The sequence below is a fragment of the Bos mutus genome, chromosome 25 (assembly GCF_027580195.1).
Source record: "Bos mutus isolate GX-2022 chromosome 25, NWIPB_WYAK_1.1, whole genome shotgun sequence".
Lineage (NCBI taxonomy): Eukaryota > Metazoa > Chordata > Mammalia > Artiodactyla > Bovidae > Bos > Bos mutus.
This window is the reverse complement of record NC_091641.1, coordinates 21,819,124-21,845,621: the sequence shown is the minus strand read 5'-3', so window position 1 is coordinate 21,845,621 and position 26,498 is coordinate 21,819,124. Positions and strand designations below refer to the sequence as shown.

General features: G+C 44.2%; 1 protein-coding gene and 1 non-coding gene across 2 annotated transcripts in view; one reads left to right on the top strand and one right to left on the bottom strand.

Annotated features, from left to right (window-relative positions):
- The window catches only part of OTOA (otoancorin), a 79,795-nt gene that overhangs the window by 10,556 nt on the left and 42,741 nt on the right, over positions 1–26,498 (top strand). The window contains exons 6-13 of the mRNA XM_070362211.1: positions 1,963–2,050; positions 5,546–5,677; positions 9,595–9,830; positions 13,120–13,223; positions 17,482–17,582; positions 20,163–20,302; positions 22,424–22,547; positions 24,922–25,137. Coding sequence (XP_070218312.1) covers positions 1,963–2,050; positions 5,546–5,677; positions 9,595–9,830; positions 13,120–13,223; positions 17,482–17,582; positions 20,163–20,302; positions 22,424–22,547; positions 24,922–25,137 — 1,141 coding nt within the window. The remainder of the gene's footprint in view (positions 1–1,962; positions 2,051–5,545; positions 5,678–9,594; positions 9,831–13,119; positions 13,224–17,481; positions 17,583–20,162; positions 20,303–22,423; positions 22,548–24,921; positions 25,138–26,498) is intronic.
- On the bottom strand, positions 13,933–14,006 carry TRNAD-GUC (transfer RNA aspartic acid (anticodon GUC)). The gene has a single exon. It is a non-coding gene; the product is annotated as a tRNA-Asp (tRNA).

The window sequence follows — 26,498 nt, the reverse complement described above, 5'->3', positions numbered from 1 at the left end:
TTCATCCAATGCACAAGTGTTTTAGAATAGATACATTTGTTCCATACAGTTTTGGCCCCCTCTGCTAGGGATGGGGGAGCCTGATGGGCTGCCGTCTATGGGGTTGCACAGAGTCGAACACGACTGAAGCGACTTAGCTGCAGCAGCTGTAACACAAGAGCTAACATTTACTGAGTGCTTACTATGTAGCAGGTACTATTCTAAGTGCTTTATGCATAGAATACACATATAATCCTCACAAACCTGAGCCTCCTCCCACCCAGGTAGGTCCTTTTGTTATCTCATTGGATAGAATAATGAAACTGAGGCCCAAGGAGGTGATTTAAGGTCACTCAGCTGGGAAGTGGTGAAGCTGGGGTGTGTATCCAGCAGCCTGGCCCCAGGGCTCACTGTCACTTTATTTTTTTAGACTGCTCTATCATTTTATTTTATTTGGCCACACCATGCGGCATGTGGGATCTTAGTTCCCTGACCAGGAATTGAACTGGTGCCACCTGCGATGGGAGTCTTAACCACTGGACCACCAGGAAAGTCCCTCACTGTCCCTTTATGTACTGTTAGATGCCACCCTGTGGAGCAGGGCACTACGTAGTGTTGTGGCAAGGTAAACATTAACAGACAATTCTAATATAACAAGTGCTATGAAGGACAGATGGGAGACTTGGGGCCCCATGACAGGAGCACTCAATCATATTAAAGTGAAAGACCCCATAAACACTCTTCTCCCTAAGGTAACTCCAGTTGATAGTATTGAATATATTCTTGCAGGCTAAAATTTTTTATCTGCCTCTATCCATCTATCTAGCAGCGCCTATCTATCTATAACATGAATGTAGTTATAAAAGGACTTCTAATTGTTTAAGGCAGGAGAATTCATCCACTGCCAGCTACTCCATAAGAGCTGGAAGCCAAAGTCCCACTCATTCCCCTTTTCTGAGTGAGTGGCATTCCATTGAATGGGTATTACCACCTGTTGTTGGACATCTGAGTTGTTTTCAATTTTTGGCTGTTACAAATGAAGGTGTGCCTTTTCTGTGTGTTTGGCAATGTTTTAGCACTTTACATGTGTGGACAAATTTAATTCTCACAGTTAGCTATATTACATCGGAGAAGGCAATGGCACCCCACTCCAGTACTCTTGCCTGGAAAATCCCATGGGCAGCAGAGCCTGGTAGGCTGCAGTCCATGAGGTCGCTAAGAGTCAGACACAGCTGAGTTACTTCACTTTCACTTTTCACTTTCATGCATTGGAGAAGGAAATGGCAACCCACTCCAATACTCTTGCCTGGAGAATCCCAGGGATGAGGGAGGCTGGTTGGCTTCCGTCTATGGGATCACATGGAGTTGGACACGACTGAAGTGACTTAGCAGCAGCTATATTACATAGAAAGGGAAACTGGGGCACAGGAAAACTCAATAAATTGCTTGAGTCCACACAGTTGAGTGGTAGAGCCAGGATTCAAATCCAGGTTTTGAGCCAACAGTCTTAACTATGCTATTCCAGCCTCCCATGGTATACACAGTGTTTGTTTTGTAAATTTAACATAGTCAGGGGGCTTCCCTGGTGGCTCAGCTGGTAAAGAATCCACCCACAGTGACGGAGACCTGGGTTTGATCCCTGGGTTGGGAAGATCCCCTGGAGGAGGGACACCTGTCCAAGTCCATCTGTTTGGATTGTTAATCTGAGTGGATTGTTACAGGATTTAGAATATAGCACACAGCTCTGAAACTGATTATTGTCTTTGAGAGACTGGTGTTTGGGTGGGTTCCTAATACTGGAAACTCTCCCACACTGTGCCAGGGCAACACATCGCCTTCCTCCAAGCACAGAGTTCCTAGCATCCTGGCCCACTCCCACTGTCCTCTCTGAACTTCGGTCCCCTGAGCTCTCAGCTAGCAGGGGGACTACCCATCCTAGCGGAACCTGTCATCATGACCTTCTCTGTCTGTGTTTGACTGAAGCTCCCACGTGTGGACGGCAGACCTGTCCCACAGAGTCCTGGCCTATCTGAACTCACGGAACGTTGCCTTCACCATCCCCAGCCTGAAGGTGTGTATCTGAGACCCACCCCTCTGTTCCCCTCTCAGTGCACTGGGATTGCAAACTCAGGAGCCAGGTGAGTTGGAGAACTGGTGGAGAGCTAGTCTTCACTTCCACAAAGAAACGTGTTCTGTCCATTTTATTTTGAAACGTGCTATAAGCTCTTCTGTCTTTCGTTTTTCTACTTTTGTTGGAGACGTGGTGTCTGTATAGGGTATAGGCTGAGCTGCTGTCTCTCAGCAAAGCCCCCTCAAGTTACAGCAGCTCAGCCATGAAAGTAAGAGATGCTTACTCTTTGGAAGGAAAGTTATGGCCAACCTAGACAGCATATTAAAAAGCAGAGACATTACTTTGCCAACAAAGGTCCGTCTAGTCAAGGCTATGGTTTTTCCTGTGGTCATGTATGGACGTGAGAGTTGGACTGTGAAGAAGGCTGAGCGCCGAAGAATTGATGCTTTTGAACTGTGGTGTTGGAGAAGACTCTTGAGAGTCCCTTGGACTGCAAGGAGATCCAACCAGTCCATTCTAAAGGAGATCAGTCCTGGGTGTTCTTTGGAAGGAGTCATGCTGAAGCTGAAACTGCAATCCTTTGGCCACCTCATGTGAACAGTTGACTCATTGGAAAACCCTGATGCTGGGAGGGATTGGGGGCAGGAGGAAAAGGGGACGACAGAGGATGAGATGGCTGGATGGCATCACCGACTCGATGGACATGAGTTTGGGTGAACTTTGGGAGTTGTTGATGGACAGGGAGGCCTGGCGTGCTGCAATTCATGGGATCGCAAAGAGTCAGACACGACTGAGTGACTGAACTGAACTGAACGGAAACAATTTAGCTTATTTCTATTATATGTGATAGTCCAGGGCCAGGTGGGAAGTCCAGAGAGGAGAGGCAACTCTACCGCAAAAGGCCACCGGGGGACCCAGGTTCCTTCTGTCTTGCTGCTTTACCATCATCTAGGGAGTTGTTGCTTGTGTGGTTGAAATAACATATCCATTCTCCAACCCAGAGAGGGCGCCGTGGGAAAGAGGAAGTGAAGGGTCAACAGCCTCTCTTTAAGGATGAGACCTGCAGGTTGCATACTTCCTCCTGCTCACATTTCATTGGCTCACAGTCCACAGTCACATCTTACTGCAGAGGAGTAAGATGAGAGGCCTTGTACCCGGATAAAACTTGTGGGCTTCTGTTGCTAAAAGGAATTACAAGAGAGTGGATCTTTGGGTATAATTATCAGTCTCTCAACCGCAGGTCCAGGAAATATTTTTCTTCCCTTTAAATTCTACCATAAGAAAAACAGTAGCTCAAGTGCGTAAATAGATGGCGATGGATATTTACATTAGAGAACAATAGGGCATGGTGGAGAAGCAATGGCACCCCACTCCAGTACTCCTGCGTGGAAAACCCCATGGATGGAGGAGCCTGGTAGGCTGCAGTCCATAGGGTCACTAAGTCGGACACGACTGAGCAACTTCACTTTCACTTTTCACTTTCATGCATTGGAGAAGGAAATGGCAACCCACTCCGGTGTTCTTGCCTGGAGAATCCCAGGGACCGGGGAGCCTGGTGGGCTGCAGTCCATGGGGTTGCATAGAGTTGGACACGACTGAAGCGACTTAGCAGCAGCAGCAGCAGCAGCAGGGCATGGTAGGAACTGCAGTGAGTTGGCCAGCCTGTACCTCATTAGCGTAATTAGTAGATGGGGTGCAATGTTGTGCCTTTACCAATACTCTGTGAAGAGCACAGAAAACCAAAAGAACATTCTTTCTGAATTCAAAGACTGTTACCTGATTCGGCAAAGAGGTCACATCACTTATGAATGAAGTTCCGACATACGTCTTTGTTGTTTCAACTTTTACTGACTTTATGGTGAAGATGAACATTCATGTGAGAGCTACGCTGAGATTGCTGGTTGTTAACCACTTACAGCCACTAGATGGATGTGGCTGGTAGCCTCATGGCATCTGCTTTCTTCGTCTTGTTGATCAGTCTGTGTAATCTATAAAGAAGTGGTGCTTGCCCTTTTCTCTCTAGCAGTAGGGCTCCTCATGAAATGTGTATATTTTAACCTGATTTGAGCTATACTCCCTCTCTTCCTGTTTGTATATTCATTTATTCGTTCAGTACCTACTCATTCAGCCTCTAGTCTCTGCCAGGCACAGTTGTAGACACTGGAGACTCAGAACAGGCAGTCACCTTACCACCCTTGTGGGCTTTTCATTCTAGAGGGAGAGACATTGAGTAAACAGTTCTTCAGTTCATTCAAGACAGAGGATAATGGCTGGCGCTGACTGAGAACACTTTGCATACTCATTTACTCCTTGTGATATAGGATTAATCCTTACTTACATAGTTAAGTTTGACTCTTGTCCCTACTTTTCAGCTGAGAAAACTGAGACCTGGAGATACTGTTGCCCATTTGTCAAAACCCAGGAATCTCAGTTAAATTTGACTTGCAGATTAATAACAAATACATTTTTAGTATAAGTACGTCCCATGCGATATTTGGGATATACTTATGCTAAAAATTATTAGTTGTTTATCTTTAGTTCAAATGTAGCCAGGCATCCTGTATTTTATCTAGCAATCCTAGTTAAGGAACTTGCATGAGGCTGCACAACTGGTAAGTGTCAGGGTGGGGATTTGCACGTGGGTTGTCTGGTTCTGCCATAAGGGTGGTGTCATCTGCATATCTGAGGTTACTGATATTTCTCCCGGCAATCTTGATTCCAGCTTGTGCTTCATCCGGCCCAGCGTTTCTCATGATGTACTCTGCATATAAGTTAAATAAGCAGGGTGACAATATACAGTCTTGACATACTCCTTTTCCTATTTGGAACCAGTCTGTTGTTCCATGTCCTGAACTGTCTGGTTCTAGAGCTTACCTTTTGTCCATGATGCTTTGCTGCCTTTCCAGAGCATTTTTATTTAAGGAAGATTTAGAAAATAGCTCCCCAGATAGCAGAGGAAATCTCCTCTAGGAGAAACTGCTGGCCTCTGCTCCTTACCCTGGAGGGGAGGCATAGCCAGTTCATGCTGCCTGAATGTTGCTCCTGTGCAGAGGGTTTGGAGCATGGCAGAGGGTTTGAAGCATGGCAGGGGGTTTGAGCAGTGACCATCTGGGCATAGTAAAATATCTGGGTAGAGGTCAGCTGCTCTGGACTTGAAACCTCAATTGCCTGCAGGGACCAGGCAGCTATGGGATAATCGGCTACCTGGAGGGTGGTGATCAGGAAGAGTAATTACAGTGAGCGACTGCCCCTTGGCCTGTTGATTATTACACAGAAGGGGATATGTATCCAGCATTGCCACATCTTTGTGGATTTTTGTGAGGAATTTCCTGAATTTTAAATGTTGGCAGCTCATTAAAAATTTTGGAGCCAACTCAGCCAAACGTGTGCAGGCTGCCAGCTTGCAGTCCCTGCAGGGAATTAGGTGGCTTGGCTGGGTGCTGGCGGTGTGCTCCTGTCCTGTCCTCACTGACTCGCCCAGCATTCCATGTCCAGGCAGCCATGGAAAACCTCCTGGAGCAGCGTTTGTACCAGCCCCAGAAGCTGCTGGAGGACCTGAGGGGGACAGATGCTCAACAGTTCCATACCGCCATGAAATACCTCTTAGAAGACAAGAAGGACCGTCTGGTGAGGCTTTCTTGGCATCCTGGGAGTGGGGCAAGTCCAGGGCATTCAACTTGGTGCTTGTCAAGTTGAATGTAATTGAGCCTCATTCTGGCCTTTCTTCATTTCCACCCTGAAAACTCCTTGGGACCTAGATTTTCTGTCTTACTTCCTCCAGAGTTCAAATGAAGTGCCTTATAATTCATATTCTTATGGTAACTCAGATGGTAAAGAATCCACCTGCTATACAGGAGACTTGGGTTTGATCCCGGGGTTGGGCAGATCCCTTGGAGAAGGGAAAGGCAACCCAATCCAGTATTCTTGTCTGGAGAAGCCTGTGAACAGAGGAGCCTGGTGGGCTACAGTCCATGGGGTCATAAAGAGTTGGACATGACTGAGAAACTGACACTTTATAAGTACTAAGAAATGAGGGGTGCCCAGACCAGCCAGTGTAGAAACTGGCAAGACAGCTCAGTGGGCTGTGCAGCTGGAGCTCTCCCAGCTCACTGCAGCTCTGAACCCTCAGGAATGCCACCTGCACACAGTCACAGTCTGTCCAGGATCCTGGCCTAAGCCTTACCAAGATACTGGTCCTGGTTTGGGGGGATTCTGAAACCTCAAATGAACAGAACTTTCTTCTTTTCTAGTAGGTATAGTCCTTCCTCAATTTCAGCTCTGTAAAAAAATGCTTTGTAGTTAAAAGCAGTCTGAGGAAGGCTGGTATAAAAATATTTTGATAAAAAAAAAAGTATTGTAAAGGCACAGTTGTGGCAGTCAACTTTTTGAAAGTAACTTGTGAAGCATTTACCATATCCTAAATTTGCACTCTTTGCAGACTTGTGCACATATGCTCTGCTTTCAGAATAAATTTGCAAATTATACACAAAAAGGAGGAAGCTTTTTAATATAGATATTGCATTTATAAATGATCTGTATTAGAATATCAGAGAAGGCAATGGCACCCCACTCCAGTACTCTTGCCTGGAAGATCCCATGGACGGAGGAGCCTGGTGGGCTCCAGTCCATGGGGTCGCTAGGAGTCGGACACGACTGAGCGACTTCACTTTCACTTTTCACTTTCATGCATTGGATAAGGAAATGGCAACCCACTCCAGTGTTCTTGCCTGGAGAATCCCAGGGACGGCGGAGCCTGAAGGGCTGTCGTCATGGGGTCGCACAGAGTTGGACACGACTGAAGCGACTTAGCAGCAGTATTAGAATATAAAAATCTCCAGTTATATTCAATTACTACCCATGTTGTACAACAGGTACCTTCTATTTTAGTTATTAACAAAAGGCTACACAACACACACACACACGAAGAAATGAGGGGTACTGAGGAGTCCCAATAATTTGGCTTCATAAATACCCATGAATGATTACTATGTAGCAGGAGACACTGGGTTCCGAGATGAAAGGCTGTCTCTGCCCTCAAGGAGCTTATGGTCCAGAGGAGACAAAAACAGAAACAGGTAATTTTCACAAAATAAGGTTGGCTATGTAAGAGCAAAGCAAGGCCTCTGAGACACAGAGAGTCACTGGGAATCAGAAAGGTGAGGTTTAGAGTTTTTCAGAGACAGTTGAAAGTGGAGCAGCATTTTCCTAAGGGAATTGAAGCATTTAAACATTTTACTAATCATAAATTAATTTCAATATCTGTTATTAAAACACACATCAAAACTGTGAGTTTGATGGAGATGTAATTTTTCCTTTTGAAATGAATTTAAGTTTTAAGAAGTCAGTTTAAAGTAAAAAATAAACTAAATAATTGTAAAGGTGATGAAAGATACAGCAAAAATGAGGATGGTGGCCTATGAAAATGGTCTGGATTAATGTTTGTTGAGGATTTACCATGTGTCAGGTATTATCCTGAGGGAATGATCAGTGAGCTGTTTCTGTAGAGGGCCTGATAAGAAATATTTCAGGCTTTGTAGGCCTTACAGTCTCTGTCACAACTACTAAACTCTGTGGTTGTAGTGTCAAAGTAGATGACAGGTAAATGAATGGATCTGGACGTGTGCCTATAAAACTTTATTTACAGGAACAGGCAGTAGGCTGAATTGGGCCTCTGGGCCGTATTTGCCAACACTCTTCTAAAGGTTTAACAAGCCAGGACTTTTGAAATAAGGATAACTAGAATCTTACCATTTCAATATTCAGATGAGGAAACAGGCGTGGAGAGGTTGAGTAAGTAACTTCAGGTTACACAGCTTGAAAGTGGCAAATCTGAGGTAAGAACCTGGGTTCCTGACTCTTAGCTGTGAGCCCGTGGCAAGGCCCGCAGGCTCCTTCTCAGAATAAGGTGTTAACATCTATACAATGAAATACAAAGGATGATCAAGGAAGTTGATTCTATTGAAAGACATTTATCAAAATACGTAAGACTAAGTTGGGGGTCAGTAATTCTTGAATACTTTCAATAGTAAGGTTTAGTGGTTGGTCTAATAGCTTCTGTAATTTTGAGGAAATGTTGAGTGTAAGCGAGATTTCCAGTCATTTGCAACAACGGTAGTGAGTTATGAAAGTGTTTGTGATTTTTAGTGATGATACATCAATGCTTCTTGTTGGTTCAAAGCCACCTTGCTGGCTCGCTGCCTATGTTCATCCTTGAAGGAGACGGTGGGGGTCAGTTCCACAGCCGTGAAAGGGAGGATGCAATTCCCTCCACTCCCCACCCCTAACACTCTCCACAGACCCCTGCCTCAGAACCCCCAAGTTACACTCGTCACCATTGCACTGTTAGGCCCCAGTTGGCAATGGCGGAAGTTAGGAAACTTGTAAACATGGTTAGATGAGTGGGCTTGGATTCAGTACCCTTGTTTCAGATCCCAGCTTTGTGCGCCTTTGGGCAGGTTGTCTAATCTCGCTTCTTGTCACCTGTGATAGTGAGTTAATTATAGCATGTAATGTTTGCTGAGCATTCACTAGGTACCAAGCACTCTCCATTCATTAAATCTCATTCGGTTTTTGTAAATCTAGGAGATAGGCACTAATTTTTATCTTCATTCGAGAGGAAGACACCGAGACTTAAAAAGGATAAGTGACTTACGCAGGGACACACACATATAAGTCAAGGGCCTGGGTTTTGAACCTAGGAATATCTGACCCTCAGACCTGTGAGTCTCAATCTATAAGACTGTTGTGAGAATAACAGGAGACTATACATGGCTGCTCCATGCTTGGCACAGTGCCTGGCATGTAGTCCATACTCAGTAAATTGTGGTTATTTTTGGAGGGTATGTTGGGTGAAGGACAGAGTTGTGAACAGTCAAATTTTGCTTAAACTCTGTCAGTGTTCCTGGGGTCTGCGGTCCAAAGGATTCATTCATTCATCCTATCAGGTTATTTCTCAACATCTTCTGCGTACCAGGAATCCCACTGGGCACATGGTATGGGCCTCAGCACTTTCCTGGCTCAGCCTCATCTATACACTGAAATCAGATGCCAGGGCTCCGCCAGAGCCCAGTGAAAGCAGGCTCTATGGTGGTGCTCGAATCACCTCCCTAGTCGTTCTTATGTACAGCCAGGGTTGAGGTCCACTGGCTTGGAGGAAAGATAGGTTGGTAAGCATTTCTAATCACGGAGTTTGGTTCAGGATGCTCTTGGAAGCCCAGAGTGGAGGGAGGTTTGATTTGACCAAAGTAGGACATCAGAGAAGACTTCACTGATTCAGTGATGACTGACCTTGACCTGAAAGAATGAGTTGGAATTCACTGAGACAAAGAGGTGGGGATTCCAGCGAGAGCAAGGGCCTGAGGTGTGACAGTCATGATGTATCTGGAGAAGGACAAGGTATTCTGCAGGTGACAGAAAAGTCTAGCATATTTGACATAGCAGCATAGTGCTTAATAGTGGTCCTGAATTTCACCTCTGCTGCTAAGCATGGTCCCTCCCAGTGTTTCCAGATTGAGAGGCAACGCTGACTTCTGTCACTGCTTTAGGAGCTGGACGACATCATTATTGACTTGGGAGAGGTTCGGAAACAAGCCTTGCAGAGCCCAGGTGTGAACCGCAGCCTGTTTCTCATCACACTGGAGAGGTGTTTCCAGGTGCTGAACCCCCTGGACTGTGTGGAGATCCTGGGCAGGGTGCTGAGGGGGTCCTCAGGCCGCTTTCTCCAGCCGGACATCACAGAGATGCTCCCACGCGACCTGCGTGAAGATGCCTTCAAGAACCTGTGAGTATCCTCCCCGCAACCCGCTGACTCCACTCACTGCCCCTCAGAGTCTATCCTGAGGTCAAGGAGATAACACATGAGGGAGGGGAGAAGGCAGGTGAGGACAGGTTAATATTCAAGTTCAGCTTAGAGATGGCTCAATTAAAACAGTCTCCCACGTTTTAGTCATTCTGGTATCATCCTCATAATTTTTGCCATATTTGTATACTGCCTGTATTATTATTTATTTCATGTATTTAAAAAATAAGTCCAGGTTCGATGCATGATGCTGGATGCTTGGGGCTGGTGCACTGGGACGGCCCAGAGGGATGGTATGGGGAGGGAGGAGGGAGGAGGGTTCGGGATGGGGAACACATGTATACCTGTGGCGGATTCATTTTGATATTTGGCAAAACTAATACAATTATGTAAAGTTTAAAAATAAAATAAAATTAGAGAAAAAAAATAGTGATTCATTCTATTTGCTTAAAATATCTATATTAAAAGTAAAAAATGATACATGCTGCTGTATATAAAAGAAATAACCAACAAGGACCTACTGTATAGCACAGAGAACTAGATTCAAATTTGGTAACAATCTATAAGGGGAATGAATCTGAAAAAAATAGAGATATATATGTATGTATAACTGAATCACTTTGCTGTACACTTGAAACTAAGGTAACATTTTAAATCAACTATACTTGAATAAAATTAAATAAATTTTTAAAAAGTAAATATGGTATAGTTACTGTAAATGGGAAACCAGTATCATTTGTATTTGTTGTTGTTTAATCACTGTCATGTAAGGAATCATAAAAATAAATACAACAGCAATTTTAAAAGTGTCATTAAATCTTAGCTGGATATGTTGCTCTGAGCTTGGGACCTGTTCTCAGGTAAAAAAGGAGCTGAGTGTGTGTTGAAGACTCCCTAGCGCTAAATTGAGACTTTCTCCTTGAGAGGCAGCAGACTGACCGAACACGGTTGGATCCAGGAGTTCAAATTACACCATCAGCAACGCCTCGGTTTTTAATCTCTCAGCTCTGCCCTCCTCTGCGTTGGCCTTGCTCCCAGGCAAGCTCTCTCCACAACGGAATGTGGGCAGTTCCAGGCCCCTCCTCAGCGTGCCTGGTCCAGAGGACTTTCCCAGCAGTTCCAAGCAGAGTCCTAGACCTGATTCTCATTGGTCCAGACTAGGTCATGTGCCCATTCTTGAGCCGATGACTGTGGCCAATGGGATCTGGTGAGATGAATGGCTTGCATGTGGCTCACAGTTCCACCCAAACCACATGGATGTGAGAGAAACATCATTTTCCCAAGAAAAACTGAGGTGCTGTTATGACAAGAGAGGGGGTGGATGCTTGACAGTCAAAACTCAGATGTCCAGCACAGAAACAGAAAGCCTGAATAAGAGCCTGGGGAAAGATTTCAGGCCCTACAGAGAGAAAGACAACAGAACAATACAGGTATAACACTGCATGACAGCGGGTTCTCATCATCACTGGGGAGTCCAGAATATGCCATTTCCTGTTTCCCGATGAGCATCATTTAATCCAACCTCTTCTTTCCCAGATGAAGAAACTGAGGCCCAACAAGGGGACGGTATACCTGAAGTGACCCCATAGGGCTTGACTTAATCTGAACTCAAGCCAGTTCTCCTGAACCTCAGTTTTGCCTTCTTCTTACTCTGCCTTTCTGCTTGTGAGGATGATGTCATTAACCCCATTCCCATTTTTCAAATGGGAAAACTGAGGCACAGTGAGATTGAATAACTTGACCTAGGTCACGATAGAGCATTGTTACAAATGGGCAAGCTTTCCCTTAAATGATGGTTGCCATTTTTTCAGAATTACTGAATATAGCTATCTCCTGTCCCTTTCACCCCCGCTGCTGTTATGAAAATCAAAACAACAACTGAAAGAGAAAGAGAGAAAGAAGAGGAAGAGGAAGAACCGGAATAAGAGGAGAAAGAGGAAGAAAAACAAGAAGGAGGAGGAGGAGGAAGGGTGAGGAGAAAAAGAAGAAAAGAAAGATACAGAGAGAAGACCCTACGATGGATTGAAAGTTTGCCTCTTCACATATGAAGTGACTGGGAGAGTGGCAGGGACCAACCTTAATCTTAGGAAAGGTTGGCGAATTGCTCATTTGGTGAATTGATTTTCAGTGGTGGGTGGAATTGAGCGAAGTCTTCCGAGATGAAGAGACTCAACTGTTTTGCCAGGATGAACCAGAGGGGTGATCAGTGCCAAATGCTGAAAGGTCAACTCAGATTGGACCAAATGGAACTTCTGGCTGCGGTGACAAGGAGGTCGTTTGGGATTTGGGCCACAGGGAGTAATGTGGCAGTGGGGAAACCAGATGACCGTGACTTAAAAAGTGACCAAGACACTTTATAGCCACAGGATGTCTGAAACTGAAATGTCAGATACTAACAAGTGTTGACAAGGAGGTGGAGAAATCAGAACCTTCAGACACTGTTGGTAAGAAAGTAAAACAGTGTAGCTACTTTGGAAAGCAGTCTGGCAGTTCCTCAAAAGACTAAGTATAAAGTTGTGATTTGACCTAGAAATTCCACTTCTAGGTCTACACCCAAGGAAAATGAAGCATGTTACATAAACACTTGTACATGAATAATTATAGCAGCATTATTCATAATAGGCAAAAGGTGGAAATAGCCCAACTGATGAGCAGATAAAGGAAATTTGGTATATTTGTACAACAGAATACAATTTGACCATCAAAGTACTGATACATGTCCCAACGTGCATGAACCTTGAAAACATCATGCCATGTGAAAGAGGCCAGATACAAGTGTGACATATTGTATGACTGCATTTATCTGAAATATCCAGGAGAGGAAAATCTATAGAGACAGAAAGTAGATTAGTGGTTTCTAAGAGATGGGGTCACTGGAGATTCAGGGGTGATAGATAAGAGTACAGGGTTCCTTTTTGAGGCACTAAATGGGTTCTAAAATGGATTGTAGTGATGGTTGTACAAGTCCATGAATATATTGAAAATCACTGAGTTGTGTATTTTAAATGGACAAATTGTATGGTACACAAATTACAGCTTAATGAAACTGTTATTAAAAAAAAAATGACCAGGTGGTTGGGAAATGGAGATCAGTCTTTGGCAGATATTTAAATGTGATGGAAAGAGGAAAATGGAAAATAGCTACAGATAGCAAGGGGAGTGGGAAAGGCTTTTAACCGATGACGGCTTTGTGTGCATTTGCTGTTTGGACCCTGCCTGCAGGCCTGCATCTGTTTGTTCCTTAACTGATACCCGTGTTTGCATCGTTTAGGTCTGCGTTGTTCAAAGATCTCTATGACCAGACCTCGGCCCACGCCCAGAGAGCTGTCTACTGCTGGATGACTGGGGTTCTGAAGACATCCTCCAATGTGACTGGTGAGCCCAGGCCTTGAGGTGGGAACACTTTTTAGGCGGAGTCCATCCTTAAGCATGGTGGTGCTTCATCTCTATAAATAGGGATTTGATTTCATTGTCGCTTAAGACGTTTACCTCTCTAGGCTTCCAAAATGAACGTGATGTGGCTTGTGGGAAAACACACATACCCCATCTCATCAGTGCATTTTTCACATGTTGAAGTCTCTGAAGTAACAATCATCTGTATCTTAGAATCAAAGATGTGTCCTAGGTTCTTAGGAAATAATAACAAGTTTACAAGTTCAAAATCTGTGTTAAAAATCTGTATCAAAATGGGACAATATAGTTCTTTTAAAGAAAATCTAGATAGTAAAGCCCAGAAATTCAGCACTAAGCTTCCTGGCAACCAAAGCAGAAATAGGCCAGGATTTATTTGACAGATGTTTATTTTTTTTGTAAATTAATTAATTAATTCTAATTGGAGGCTAATTCCTTTACAATATTGTAGTGGTTTTTGCCATACATTGACATGAATCAACCATGGGTGTACTAACAGATGTTTATTAAAAACCTACTATTTTCTGGAATAGTCAAATTCATAGAGATGGAAAGTAGAGTGGTGGTTGCCAGGGGTTGGGAGAGGAAGGAATGGAGAGTATGGAGAGTTACTATTTATTTTATTTATTCCATTTTGTTTATTGGCTGTGTCGAGTGGCTTGTGGGATCTTAGTTCCCTGAGCAGGGATTGAACCCCAGGCCCACGGCAGTGACAGTGCCGAGTCCTAGCCACTGGACCACCAGGGAATTCCCAGAGTTGCTGTTTAATGGGTGCAGAGTTCCAGTTTTGCAAGATGAAAAAGTTCTGGAAATGGATGGTGGTGCTGGTTGCCCAGCAAAGTGAATGTACTTAATGGCACTGAACTGTGTACTTAAAAATGATTCAGATGGTAAATTTTATGTTATGTGTATTTTACTACAATTGAAAAAAAAAAAGAAGACAAGAATAGCGATGCAGATTAGTAATGCAAACAGTTTCACAGGTAATGTCAACTTGTTGAATCTTTAATGTTAGTAATGTACACAGAATAAACTCAACACCTAAAAAGAGCCCATTGGACTTACCTGGTGGTCCGGTGGTTGGGATTCCACCTTCCAGCGCAGGAGGCACAGGTTCATTTCTTGGTCGGGGAACGAAGATTGCACATGCCATAGGGTGTGGCCAATGGATGCGACAGGGTGTGATTTTTTTAAAAATCACATTTATTTTAAAAAAAGCCTACTATGTGTCAGCCACTGGAGATACAGAGGAACAGAAGACAGGTCTTTGCTTTACGGAGCTATAGTTTTATTGTGGGTGAGAAGGTGGAGAAAACTTTTAGGCAAGTAAATAAAAAGAATAGAGGGAGAGAGAGAGAATACTGATACGAGTAACAGCTCTGCAGAAAATAAAATCGATCAATGCCATGGAGAGGGTTACTGCTTTAGACTAGAACAGGACTTGGCCACAGTTTTCTGTAAAGGGCCAGAGTAAATGTTTTAGGCTTTGTGGGTGTAACAGAAAAACAGCCTTAGACAGCAAGTAAGTAGGTGTAGCTGTAACTGAAGAAAGCCTCATTTACAGATACTGACATGTGAATTTCATGTAATTTTCAAGTGTCACAAAATATTCTTCTTTTGATTTTCCCGGACGGGGATGCCTGGTGGGCTGCTGTCTATGGGGTTGCACAGAGTCGGACACTACTGAAGCGAATTAGCAGTAGCAGTAGCAGCAGCAACCATTAAAAAATGAAAAAGCCAAGCTGAAGTCTGTGCAAAAAGAGATGCTGGGTGGGTTTGGCCCACAGGCTGTAGTTTCTGACCCTCAGATTAAGGAGTCAGAGAAGAGCTCTTTGCGCATGCGACATTTGGTTTGAAACCAAAATGAGAAATGGAATCAGACGTGTGAGGCTCTGGAGGAAAAGTATTCCAGGCAGGGGAAGCAGCAGATAAAAGGCCCTGAGGTGGAAGTGAGCCTATGTATATGGGGGAGACAGAGAGAGCCAGTGGGTGGAAGTGGAGGGAGTGCCAGCCAGTCCTTTTCCTGGAATTCATCTCTGAGATTTGTGTATAAAAAAGCATTAAACAGTGGAATAATAAATGTCTTCCATGCTCAGCAGAATTCCCTCTGCCTGGTGCATAATTGTGACCTCTGGGAAACTGAATCTCACACTATGTAACCTGGGAAATTCACTCAACTCACCCACTAGATTCTTACTGTTCGGTTGGTAGGTCATGTTCAAGTCTTTGTGACCCCATAGTCTGCAGCATGCCAGGCTTCCCTGTTCTTCACTATCTCCTGCAGTTTGCTCAAATTCATGTCCATGGAGTTGGTGATGCCATCCAATGACCTTATCCTTATCCTTTGACCCCTTCTCCTCCTGCCCTCAATCTTTCCCAGCATCAGGGTGTCGACTCTTCACATCAGGTGGCCATAGTATTGGAGTTTTAGCTTCAGTATCAGTCCTTCCAATGAATATTCAGGGTTGATTTCCTTTAGGATTGACTGGTTTGATCTCCTTGTTGTCCATGGGACTCTCAAGAGTCTTCTCCAGCACCACAGTTCTAGACTGTAGACTTCCCTTAAGTCCTTGTTGCCAGAATGTAATTAGGGACAGACTCTCCTAAAATCCCTATGTTAATAATAAAATCCCTATGTTAATAATAAAATCCCATTATTAAACTAAAGTGAATTAAAATGAATTCTATTTGGACTTTAAACTTCTTTTTCATGAAGCTCCTTGAGGTAACTGGAAATGCTTTGGGTGTCAAAAATATCCCGAGTTTGGGGATCATTGATCTGCAGAAATATAGTTCATGCTTAATAATGAATTAAAAATGGACATCTCAGCTTAGTTCTTGGTGAATTTAGTGGCTTCCCCCCAGAATTATCTCGCCTTCAGGGCCACCCTTTCTTCTAATAACCAAGTCAGGGTTCAGAGTTCCCATCTAGAGGATGTTTACCCGTGCTCACAGCAACAGCTGTGATTCTTGGGTTGGGGAGGCACCCTCTGGTTCTTGTGATATGGTCCACAGATCAGCTGGCCTCACCATCTCCTCTGGGCATCAGCCGTTGCCCATGGCTTCTTGCAATAGCTTTTGGTGGCTGATTCATGGCACCCTAAAAATGCTCCCTGCTTTTTTCATTTCCCTCAAATGCTGCCAACGCAATGTTGTACTTTGTAAATCTTTTACTGGAGGTGGAGGATTAGGCAATGGCAGCCAATTCTAGTTCACTGAAACTTAAAAAAAATTTTTTTTTTGGCCACACCCCACAGTTGGGAAGATCTCTTGGAGAAGGGAATGGCTACCTACTCCAGTATTCTTGCCTGGAGAATTCCAGGGACAGAGGAGCCTGGTGGGTTACAGTCCATGGGGTCACAAAGAGTCAGACAAGACTAAATGACTTAACACTTTCACTTTTACCTTTTCACAGCCTGTGGGGGCCTTAGTTCCCCAACCAGCGATTGAACCCTTGCCCTTTGCATTGAAAAGTGAATTCTTAACCACTGGACCACCAGAGAAGTCCCAGTTCACTGAAATTTGAATTTGGATCCTGGCCAGGATTGTTCCTAAAATCCCACTGACATTTTGCTGATGGGGAATTTCAAATGTCTGAACAGAGTGATAAAGTTCTCTGGGAATTCAGAGAAGAGAGAAATTATACTGCTGGCTGAGGAGATGAGAGAGGGCTTCAAGGAAGAGGAAATATTTGAGCTCAGTTTTTAAGGTTGGGTTTGGAAGCAGAAGGGTTAGGGGAAAGGCAGTCTGGCTGTTGGGAAAGTCCCAAGAGAGGAAAGATTTGGAGACCATTAGGGGTGCATTCAAGAAAGGGCAAATAGTTTGGGTTGGCTCATGTACTCAGTGATAATCAATAAGGAAGATAAGATTTGTTACTGGCAGTAATAAAATAATCAAATATATTTCAAGTTAGTAACTAAAAATGAAACTATATTTTGTGGTCTTAGTATTACAAAATAATCTGCATGTCTGACTAGTTCCTAAGTGGTGCTGAGGCTGCTGGTCCAAGGAGCCGCACTATGAATAATGAAGTGGTGGATATCCGTCCCTGCCTATGTATAGTGTAGCATCTCATAAGCAGAGGGCTCTCAAAAATTGGCTGTTGAATGAATTAATGGATGCAAAAAGAGGTCCTGATATCAAAGATATTTTTGACAATCATTTGCCAGTGCATAGGCTTTTATTTATTTACTTTTTAATCTGTGTTTTGTCTTTTTTGCAGATGATTCTTTTTCATGGGTTAGTGCAGAAAACTTATGGATTTTGGGCAGATACATGGTTCACCTACCCTTTGAAGAAATTATGAGAATTAGTCCTATGGAAGTAAGTTTGAAAAATACATTTACATGTCTCCATCACCAACACATCTGAAGTAAGGTGTGTTCTGGACTTCCTAAGCGCTAGTGGTAAAGAACCTGCCTGCCAATGCAGGAGACCTAAGAGACGTGGGTTCGATCCCTGGGTTGGGAAGATCCCCTGGAGGGGAGGGCGATGCAACCCACTCCAGTATTCTTGCCTGGAGAATCCCATGGACAGAGGAGCCTGGCGGGCTATAGTCCATTAAATCACAAAGAGTCGGACACGACTGAATCGACTTAGCATGTACACAAAGGTGTGTTCTAAACCTCTCATGTTCAGCCAGCCAGTCGAGGTGCCCTGGAAATTGACCACTCACCTTAGCTCAATATAACTTGAGCATCTAAAGAAAACTCCTTGAATAAGGCCTCAAGCAGTCAGTTGCTGGATTGTGTTCTAGTATAGAAGAGCTAAGAAAACAAAAAGAATTGTGGACAGCTAAGACAGTTCTAATGTCAACAACATGATCTAAAGAGAAGGCTGGCTATGAACCAAAGGTCATTTAAGGGTATTTTTGAACTCAAGAAATGCCAAGGATCGTAGCTATAGAGTTTACAGTCATTGGAAGCACAAACCCAAGTCAAAAGCAACATGGATCAATTGTTGCTTCTATTTATGGCTACTTCTATTGATAGCTACTTCAGCATGAGCGATGATTGGACTTTAAAGTTTACAGTGAGAAGTGTACATATTCATGGTGCTTAACTCACTGCTCAGGAATTACTCTCCTTTTCCTGATGTTGGTCTGATGATACTAAAATCCCTTGGGAGGCATGATTCTAGAACTCAGCCTCCAAGGAATGCTGCCGCCAGGGAGGCTTTCATAAAGAGTGCCCTTCTTCAAGATTCAAGTTAATCATTTTATGGCCCAGGATAAACCATTTGGTGCCAAGACTATCCCAAAATGCATCTTATGGGTGAGGGGCCTAGTGCCATTCTGAATTTTAAGACATTCCTTTGTTTCATTATCAGACTGCTAGTGACTATATAACATCCAGCTGAAGACTAGCAGGCGGGTACTCTTTCTACCCGCTTCTGATGCCTATGTCAGAAGCTTTCTCTATCTCCTTTATACTTTAATAAAACTTTATTACACACACACACACACACACACACACAAAAAGAGTGTGGGGGTTGCCACCAGTTTTTACCCTGTGTGCCCTAACTTTATCCTGGCCAGTGAAAGAAGTGTTTGCAGCAAATGACTGGCCTGTTCAAGAACTGACTCACCCAACCGTGTCTGGTTATTATGAAACCAGAGGCAGAACTAGGTTCCTCTTTCTTTAAAAAAAATTATTTCCTAATTTGGCTGTACCAGGTCTTGGTTGCAGTATGGAGGATCCTCAGTTGTGGCACGTGGATCTAGTTCCCTGACCAGGTTTTGAACCTGAGCCCCCTGCATTGGGATCATGGAGTCTTAGCCACTGGACCATGAGGGAAGTCCCTAGGTTCTTCTTTTTACCTGACAGGCTGGGAATATTACAGATGTCTCTCAGTCTCATAACCCTCAGTTATAAAATGGATTAGACCTCCATTTTACTTTTTCAAAGTAGAGTGAATTTCAGAAAGTCGATAGAGGTTAAATTCTCAGGAAGCTGGGCCCCCTAGCAGGGACTTCTTGAGATCCAGGGGCTGTTCTCAACATTTCTTCATCTTCTAAACATGTGGAGAAGGGAGGTGAAGCCACAGGGTACCAACACTCAGAGGGAATTTCTTATGGATGAAGACCACAATCTGTGAGGGAGAGACAGCTTTATGAAATCTTTAAGCGAAGAGTAACAGTGCCTCAAAATATAGGAGACCTCAGTGCGACACTCTGGGACACACAGGCAAAAAGTGAACAATAATAGAAAGAACCTGAAGAGTATATTTAATAAACTTGAATGCATTATGTATATATTTACATAATAAATGTGTGTTAAATATTATGTAAACAGGTATTTACATACATATTGTATACATATATCCAACTTTATATCTTACAAAGAGAACACACATTCTTTTTTTAAATTACCTGTGGGTCATTTGCAAACTGATTTATCTATTAAAAAAATTCTGATTCCCCAAAGCAAACAATCTGTGGACCACATTCTCTGACCTCAATAAAACAAATCTAGAAATAAATGTGCAAATATTAGCTTGAAAAAAGTTCAACTGCTCATATATTAAAAAAGGAAAACTTTCCTAAATAACAGTTGGATTGTAGAAGAAACTGAAGCAGCAGTTACAGACCATTAGGAAATCAACATCACTTACAGTTACCAAAGAGGAAATGGGATGAGGGATCGATGGATTAGGAGTTTGGGATTAGCAGATCCATGCCTCTATATATAAAAAAGATAAACCACAAGGTCCTACTGTATAGCACAGGGAACTATATTCAATATCTTGTAATAAACTATTACAGAAAAAAAAAAAAAGAAATCAATGAAAATGAGGAATGGGCATCTCCAGGTGTCTGGGGGTGGGGCGCAGCACAGGCCACCGGGGCGGGACTTCACAGGGCTCCTGCAGCCCCTCACTGATCTTCCTGGCCTCCTCCACCAGATTGGGCTGTTTATCAGCTATGACAACGCCACCAAGCAGCTGGACACGGTTTATGACGTCACACCTGAACTGGCCCAGGCGTTTCTGGAGAGGATCAGCTCCTCCAACTTTGACATGAGGAATACCTCTACCATCCACAGGCAAGGGGCGTGGGTGCCGGGCCCCCGGAGCTGTTTCCCATCTAAGCATCAGCTTCCTCTGAGCAGCAAAAGAGCCGGGGAGGGGGAGGGAAGTGGCTGATCCATCTCTTTGAATCGTCCCACATCTCTGTGCATGTGAGGGAGGTGTTTCCCCAAAGAGATCCCTTTAAAGAGGTTATGAAGTGGAGAAGAAAACAAAATGCTTTGAAGGCATCTCCTATGTGCTAACATTTTATACAGCCTTATCTATCAAGTGCTAAGATTCCAGCTCTAAGCACAGAAATGGAACTTTTTACATTCTTGGTATTCCCTCCATTCCAAGTTGTAAATGTGTCATTTATAATTGGTTAGGTCGAGTATTGGAAATAGCTAGCTCACGGGCCTCATATTTGTGAACCTGTTGTATCCTAGACCCTCAGGCAGGGAGCCCTGGAGTGAGGTCAGCTCTAGAATTTAGTGATTGTAACCTGATCCCCAGGAACTGGAACCATTTCCAGCAGGGAAGGGCCAGGAGCTGTGTACCTGGTGACCCCAGAAAGGGTTTGAATGTGGGGGGTAATTGTGCAGTGAGGAGGGGTGGTGGGCACCGTTCACCATCCTTTCTCCATCTCCCAGGGTCTTACTGTCACAGACCTTCCTCTGACAGCATCACATGACCTTACATTTTCCAAAGTCACTTGCAGAGAATATTCTCATTTAAAACTCTTACACCCTCTTCCCCTGTCCTTAGTAATTTTCACTCAATAGCATGGGCCCTATATTTTCTAGTCAGTTTAGTCAGTTGCTCAGTCGTGTCTGACTCTTTGCGACCCCATGGACAGCAGCACGCCAGGCCTCCCGGAGTTTACTCGAACTCACGTCCATCGAGTCGGTGATGCCATCGAACCATCTCATCCTCTGTTGTCCCCTTCTCCTCCCGCCTTCAATCTTACACAAAAAATAGTTTAGTGATTAAGAACATGGGGCCTGGAGCCAGAAGTCCTGGGTTTGATCCTGGCTCTGCCACTTACAGGTTGTGTGATCTGCACCTCCCTGTGTCTCTACTTCCCCATCTGTGAAATGGGAGCTAATAAGCTGCCTATTTCATTAAGACCCTTGTAAGGATTAAGCACATTTGCACATAGAAAGTGCTCAATAAAGATTAGTTATTCTTAACATGGTTATTAATATTTGGTCTTCACTTCCTCTGAGTATTTTTTTTTCTCTTTAGACACACTTTAAAATCCTTTCCCTGGGCTGGTTGCTTTCCTGGGGACATGTCTGAGAGTGTCAGTGTTTGATCATGGTCAACTAGGTGCTCCAACCATGCTAAGTCAAGTAGATTCCATTCTAATGCTAAGAGCATCCATTTCAGAATAAATGCTCAGCATCTACCAGGAAGTATGCTAATCAGTTGGTATGCATCTTCTCATTTAACTCCCACAGTACTCCTCATTCCTTCATTCATCATATTTATTATGACGTGCTATGATGGGCAAAGGAAACCTCCCCATTAAACACTTAGAGAGGCAGGGTTATAGTAGAGTGTGCGCTGCACAACGTGTGTAGCTTGCAGAGAAGTAACTTGCTGGAGGTCAGATGTCTCACAGAGCTGAGCTTCAAATTCCAGTTGGGGGTGAAGTTATGTTCTTAAGCAATAGATGCAGTGCTTCCAGCTAGACCAGGGTTCAGATCTCATCTCTGCTCCTACAGTGTTCTGACTTCTGTCTTTTTATTTTCTTTTGAAGCCTCATCATCTAGAGGTGTTGGTTGTAGAGCATCCTGGAAATAAACTTCTGCCTTCAGGGTGGGCAAATCTCTTATCTCTGTGTGGATAAGGAATGCTTTCCTTGTATCCCTTAAAGCCCCAGGAGGAGAGACAGCGTAGTTGGATGGATCTAGATTTAAGGCCCATCACCACTAGCCTTAATCTGTCTGAGTCTCAGTTTACCCTTCTGTGAAATGGGGCTAATGAGAGCACTCACCTTGCAGGGTTGTGATGAGATATAAAGGGCTCAACACGGTTCCTGGTGCTCAGCAGCTGCTATGATTGTGACCTCTTGGTTCTAACTGGAGTGGAGTCTTGGTTGTGGCCCCCCTCCTCCTCCGCCCTCCACCAGCATCCCTTATCTTTTCACGCAGGCTGGGGCTGCTGGTTTGTTTCTACGATGACCTGGAGCTGCTGGACGCTGCTGTGGCCCAAGTCCTCCTTCACCAGATGATCAAATGCAGCCACCTGAGGGGCTTCCAGGCTGGTGTTCAGAAGGTGCAGAAGTGCTGTGAGGCCCCGCACCCTTGGCCTCAGTTTCACTAGCCAGAGAAATGGGAAGAATAGTCTTGTCTGCCCTTTGCAAGAAAGTGTGAATCAGATCTAAGTCCAGCCACAGCAGAAACACCGGGATGAGCTTAAAGTAGGGAGAAACAACAAAAAACTGTAGGACAAGCTTGAATAGATCAAAGTTCAATCAGAGTGTCCACCTCAGACTTGAATGTGCGTGAGGTTATTTGGGGATCTTAAATGCAGATTTAAGGTCTGGGTGGGGCCTGAGACTCTGCGTTTCTATCAAGCTTCCAGGCGATGTTGAAGCTGCTTGGCTGGTGACTGTGCTTGGAATAGAGAGGAAATAAAAGAACTCAAATCTGGTTCTACTAGTGTCATGTCCCTTCCCCAGGCTCTGCCCTCAGAGATTCTCAAGTTATTGGTCTGGGGTTTGGCCTGGGTATGGTAGGTCTTCAAAGCTACTCAGATGATTCCGATGTAGCCAGGGGGGTTACTGAATTCCTAGACCAAGATTTTGGGCAAATTGGGACATGGGGACTATCTCATTTCCCTCCTGACTCCATCTCTTTCTCTCCTTTCTTCCCTTGAAGTCTTAATTCTGCCTGGCTCCTCTCACTTCTTCCTTTTTTTAAAAAGATTTTATTTGTTTATGGCCATGCTGGGCCTTTATTGCTGAATGGGCTTTCTCTCTAGTTGTGATGTGCAGGCTTCTCATAGCTGTGGCTCTCTTGTTGTGGAGGACGGGTTCTAGGCCTGTGGGCTCAGAAGTTGCGGCTGCCAGGCTCTAGAGCAAAGCTCAGTAGTTGTAGCACATGGGCTTAGTTGCTCTGCAGCGTGTAGGATCTGCCCCGACCAGGGATTGAACCCTAGTCTCCTGCATTGGTAGGAGGATTCTTTACCACTGAGCCACCAGGGAAGCCCCTTTCTCACTTCTTTTTGTTGTTTCTCATTTTCTAAATGGGAAAGATGACATGAGAGCAATATTCAAGAAAATTTTGGTAACATCATCAGTTATTCCACATCAGTTTTTCACACATCACCAAATCCTCAGTCCCATTTGGCATTTGACACTATAGGCATTTTGTTGGTCAGTGCATATTTTTGTTTTCCAGGAAAAGAATCCTTCCCAAGTAAGCTCAAGCAAAAATAAGAAAATAGGTGTAATTTAGGGCCACAGGGACAGTTGTGACCAAGAAGAAAGTTGGGTGCAATTAGATATGAGAGAACCCTTTGGCTCATTTGGATCAATAGTTCTTACCCTGAGGGTGCATCAGAATCAGCTGGAGGGCTTGTTAGAAACAGCTTAATAAACACCTGACTCAGGAGGGCTGGGGTGGAACCTGAGATGTTGCATTTCCAACAACTCTCCAGGTGATGCTGAAACTACTGGTTAAGCCCCACACGTTGGGAGCCACTGCTGTAGGCCTTTTGCAGATGTGGAAGCTGATCTCTAGGGGAGGGGAGCTGCTGAGTCTGGAGAAAACCAGCTGTGATAGCTGTCTCTTTCACTTTACTCTGCTGCCCCCCAGTGGCCATCTGGAATACTTGCGTACACGCCTCTGACATGACTATGTGGTTCATGCAAATTCAGGTGTCAAAACACAAACCGTTCTGTTTTTGTTTTTGTTTTTTTTTTTTGTATAGAGGTCACGTTACAACAGATAAATTGATCACCTTCTTTACTGAAAGCAGTTGGGAAACACACTTGACTATAACTGGACAGGCATGTTATAAAAATAAGGGAATCACAAAACGTGAAAACTTGTAAGACATAATTTTAAATGAAAAATTTAAAATAGAGCAGAAAGTTGCATTTCTGTTCATGTTACACCTATGTAAAGACTAGATACCATAGTTTATTTATATAGGCATAATAAATTTTGGAAACATAAACACCCAATTACTAACCATAGTACTTTTTTTGAGGTAGAGTTTTCAGGAGACTTTTACTGTTGAGAATTATTTTTACACATTTATATATTATCATAAAGCTTCCCTGGATATTTCATAAAAGAAAAGCGGCCATATAGACAGGATGTAGAGTTCAAGGTCACAAAAAAAATATAGATGCTACAGGAATGTGGTGGAGTTATGAGTGAACAAAATTTCCTTCTGCCATGCTTTAAGGTTGATTTAATAACAAATTAATATTTAAATGAAGCATAGAGTGAATTTGAGCATAGGAAGGTCAAGGCCAGAGGAGGTGGCATTTTCAGCGGGGTGACTCATGGTCTGGCCTCAGCAGGAGCCCCCTTCCTTTTGATGAGCAGGGAGGGGGAGGGTGCACGCTGGGGTGTAGTCCGAAGGAGCCGCCTTCCTGCTTGCTGTCGACTCTCACCCTGGCTTGCTCCCTTTCTAGCTCAAAGCTGAGCTCCTGGAAATTGCCACGGAGAACCAGACCCTCAATGAGACTCTGGGCTCTTTGTCGGATGCGGTCGTGGGCTTGACCCACAGTCAGCTGGAATCCCTCTCCCCCGAGGCTGTGCACAGTGCCATCTCGACCCTCAACCAGGTCTCGGGCTGGGCCAGGAGCCAGGTCATCATCTTGTCTGCCAAATACCTGGCCCACCAGAAGGTCAGTTGGAGCTTTGGACTCTGTTTTAATGGCCCAAGACCGAAGGGCTGGTTATAGACCTTCAGCAGGGACAGCCAATCGGTAAGAAGACGGTGCCGAAGAAGGCTACCTGGGTGCCAATCCTTGGTCTCCCATGTGTGACAGTATCTGCTGTGTGACAGTGTCTGCTGCGTGACAGTGGGGAACTGACAACTTCTCCTTGCCTTACTTTCCCTCTTTGTAACATGGGGATAACAGTAGCTCCTATACCATAGATTTATGTGAGTCAGTACACAGGAAGAGGTTGGACAACACCTGACCTAGAGTCCGAGCTCAGTGAGTGTTAGCTATCACTGAGTTAATCATTTAACCTTCCCAACAACCCTATTAGGTCAGTAATGTTATAACCTCCATTTTCTAGGCCATTCATATGAGGCACAGAGCATACAAGGGAATTGCCAAGGCCACATGAGAGGGACAGGGCTGGGATTGAACCCAGGGCATCTGGCTTCAGAGCCCACTTGTTTCATTCCCATGCTGACTGCCTCTATCATGGCGCCATGACCACTGCCCACTCATTCTCCTTTCTGACTCAAGGCTAAGGGGAGACCATCCATCTTGTCCCTTCAAGACTTCTGGTGACTTTAGTTTGAAGGCTTTGCAGACCTTCTGTTTTGACTGGGGCCACCTAAGTCCACTCTGTGAATGTGATTTTAGAGCGCTGAGGGAGACAGTCTTGTTCCTCCCAGCCCTGGACCGAGTGGCTTTTCCCTTTCCTGGCATCCTCTTCTTACAGAGGAATGAGGTGACTTTTGCTAAGAAGCCAAGTGCTCAAAAGTCTGCTCTCCTTCAGGACAGTAAGAGACTGTTCATTCTACATGGAATAGCTCAAGGAAACCACTCAACTGGTTTTTTTTTTAAAAACCAATAAAATTTTCTGATTATATTACATTTAGCCTCTTTACTCCAAAGGAGGGGTTGGGAAACAGGCATGATTTCTGTTAAGGTGTCCAGCTACGGTCATATTTTTTTTTTATATATAAAATATCAGATTCACATCCTAAAATGCTTCTTTAATTCACCTCAAAGCTGCCACGTGAAGATAGACGAGTGCGGGGCTTTGCTGTGTCAGTTGCCCGACGGGTGACATACGGAGGGCAGCAGGCTTCTCCTGGTCCCATGAGAGGGGTGGGCAGGGCAGACAGAGATGCCGTGACCCACCCCAAGGTTCTTGCCCATTACTGCCACTGTGGGTACTGCCTGATGTTCAGGTGTTTTTTTTTTTTTTAAATAAAGCAGAAACACTAATTTGGATTTTTATAGGATCCCCCCAATTTTTAAATCTCGTCAGCTAGATCAGATTACACCAGAGAGCCCATTGC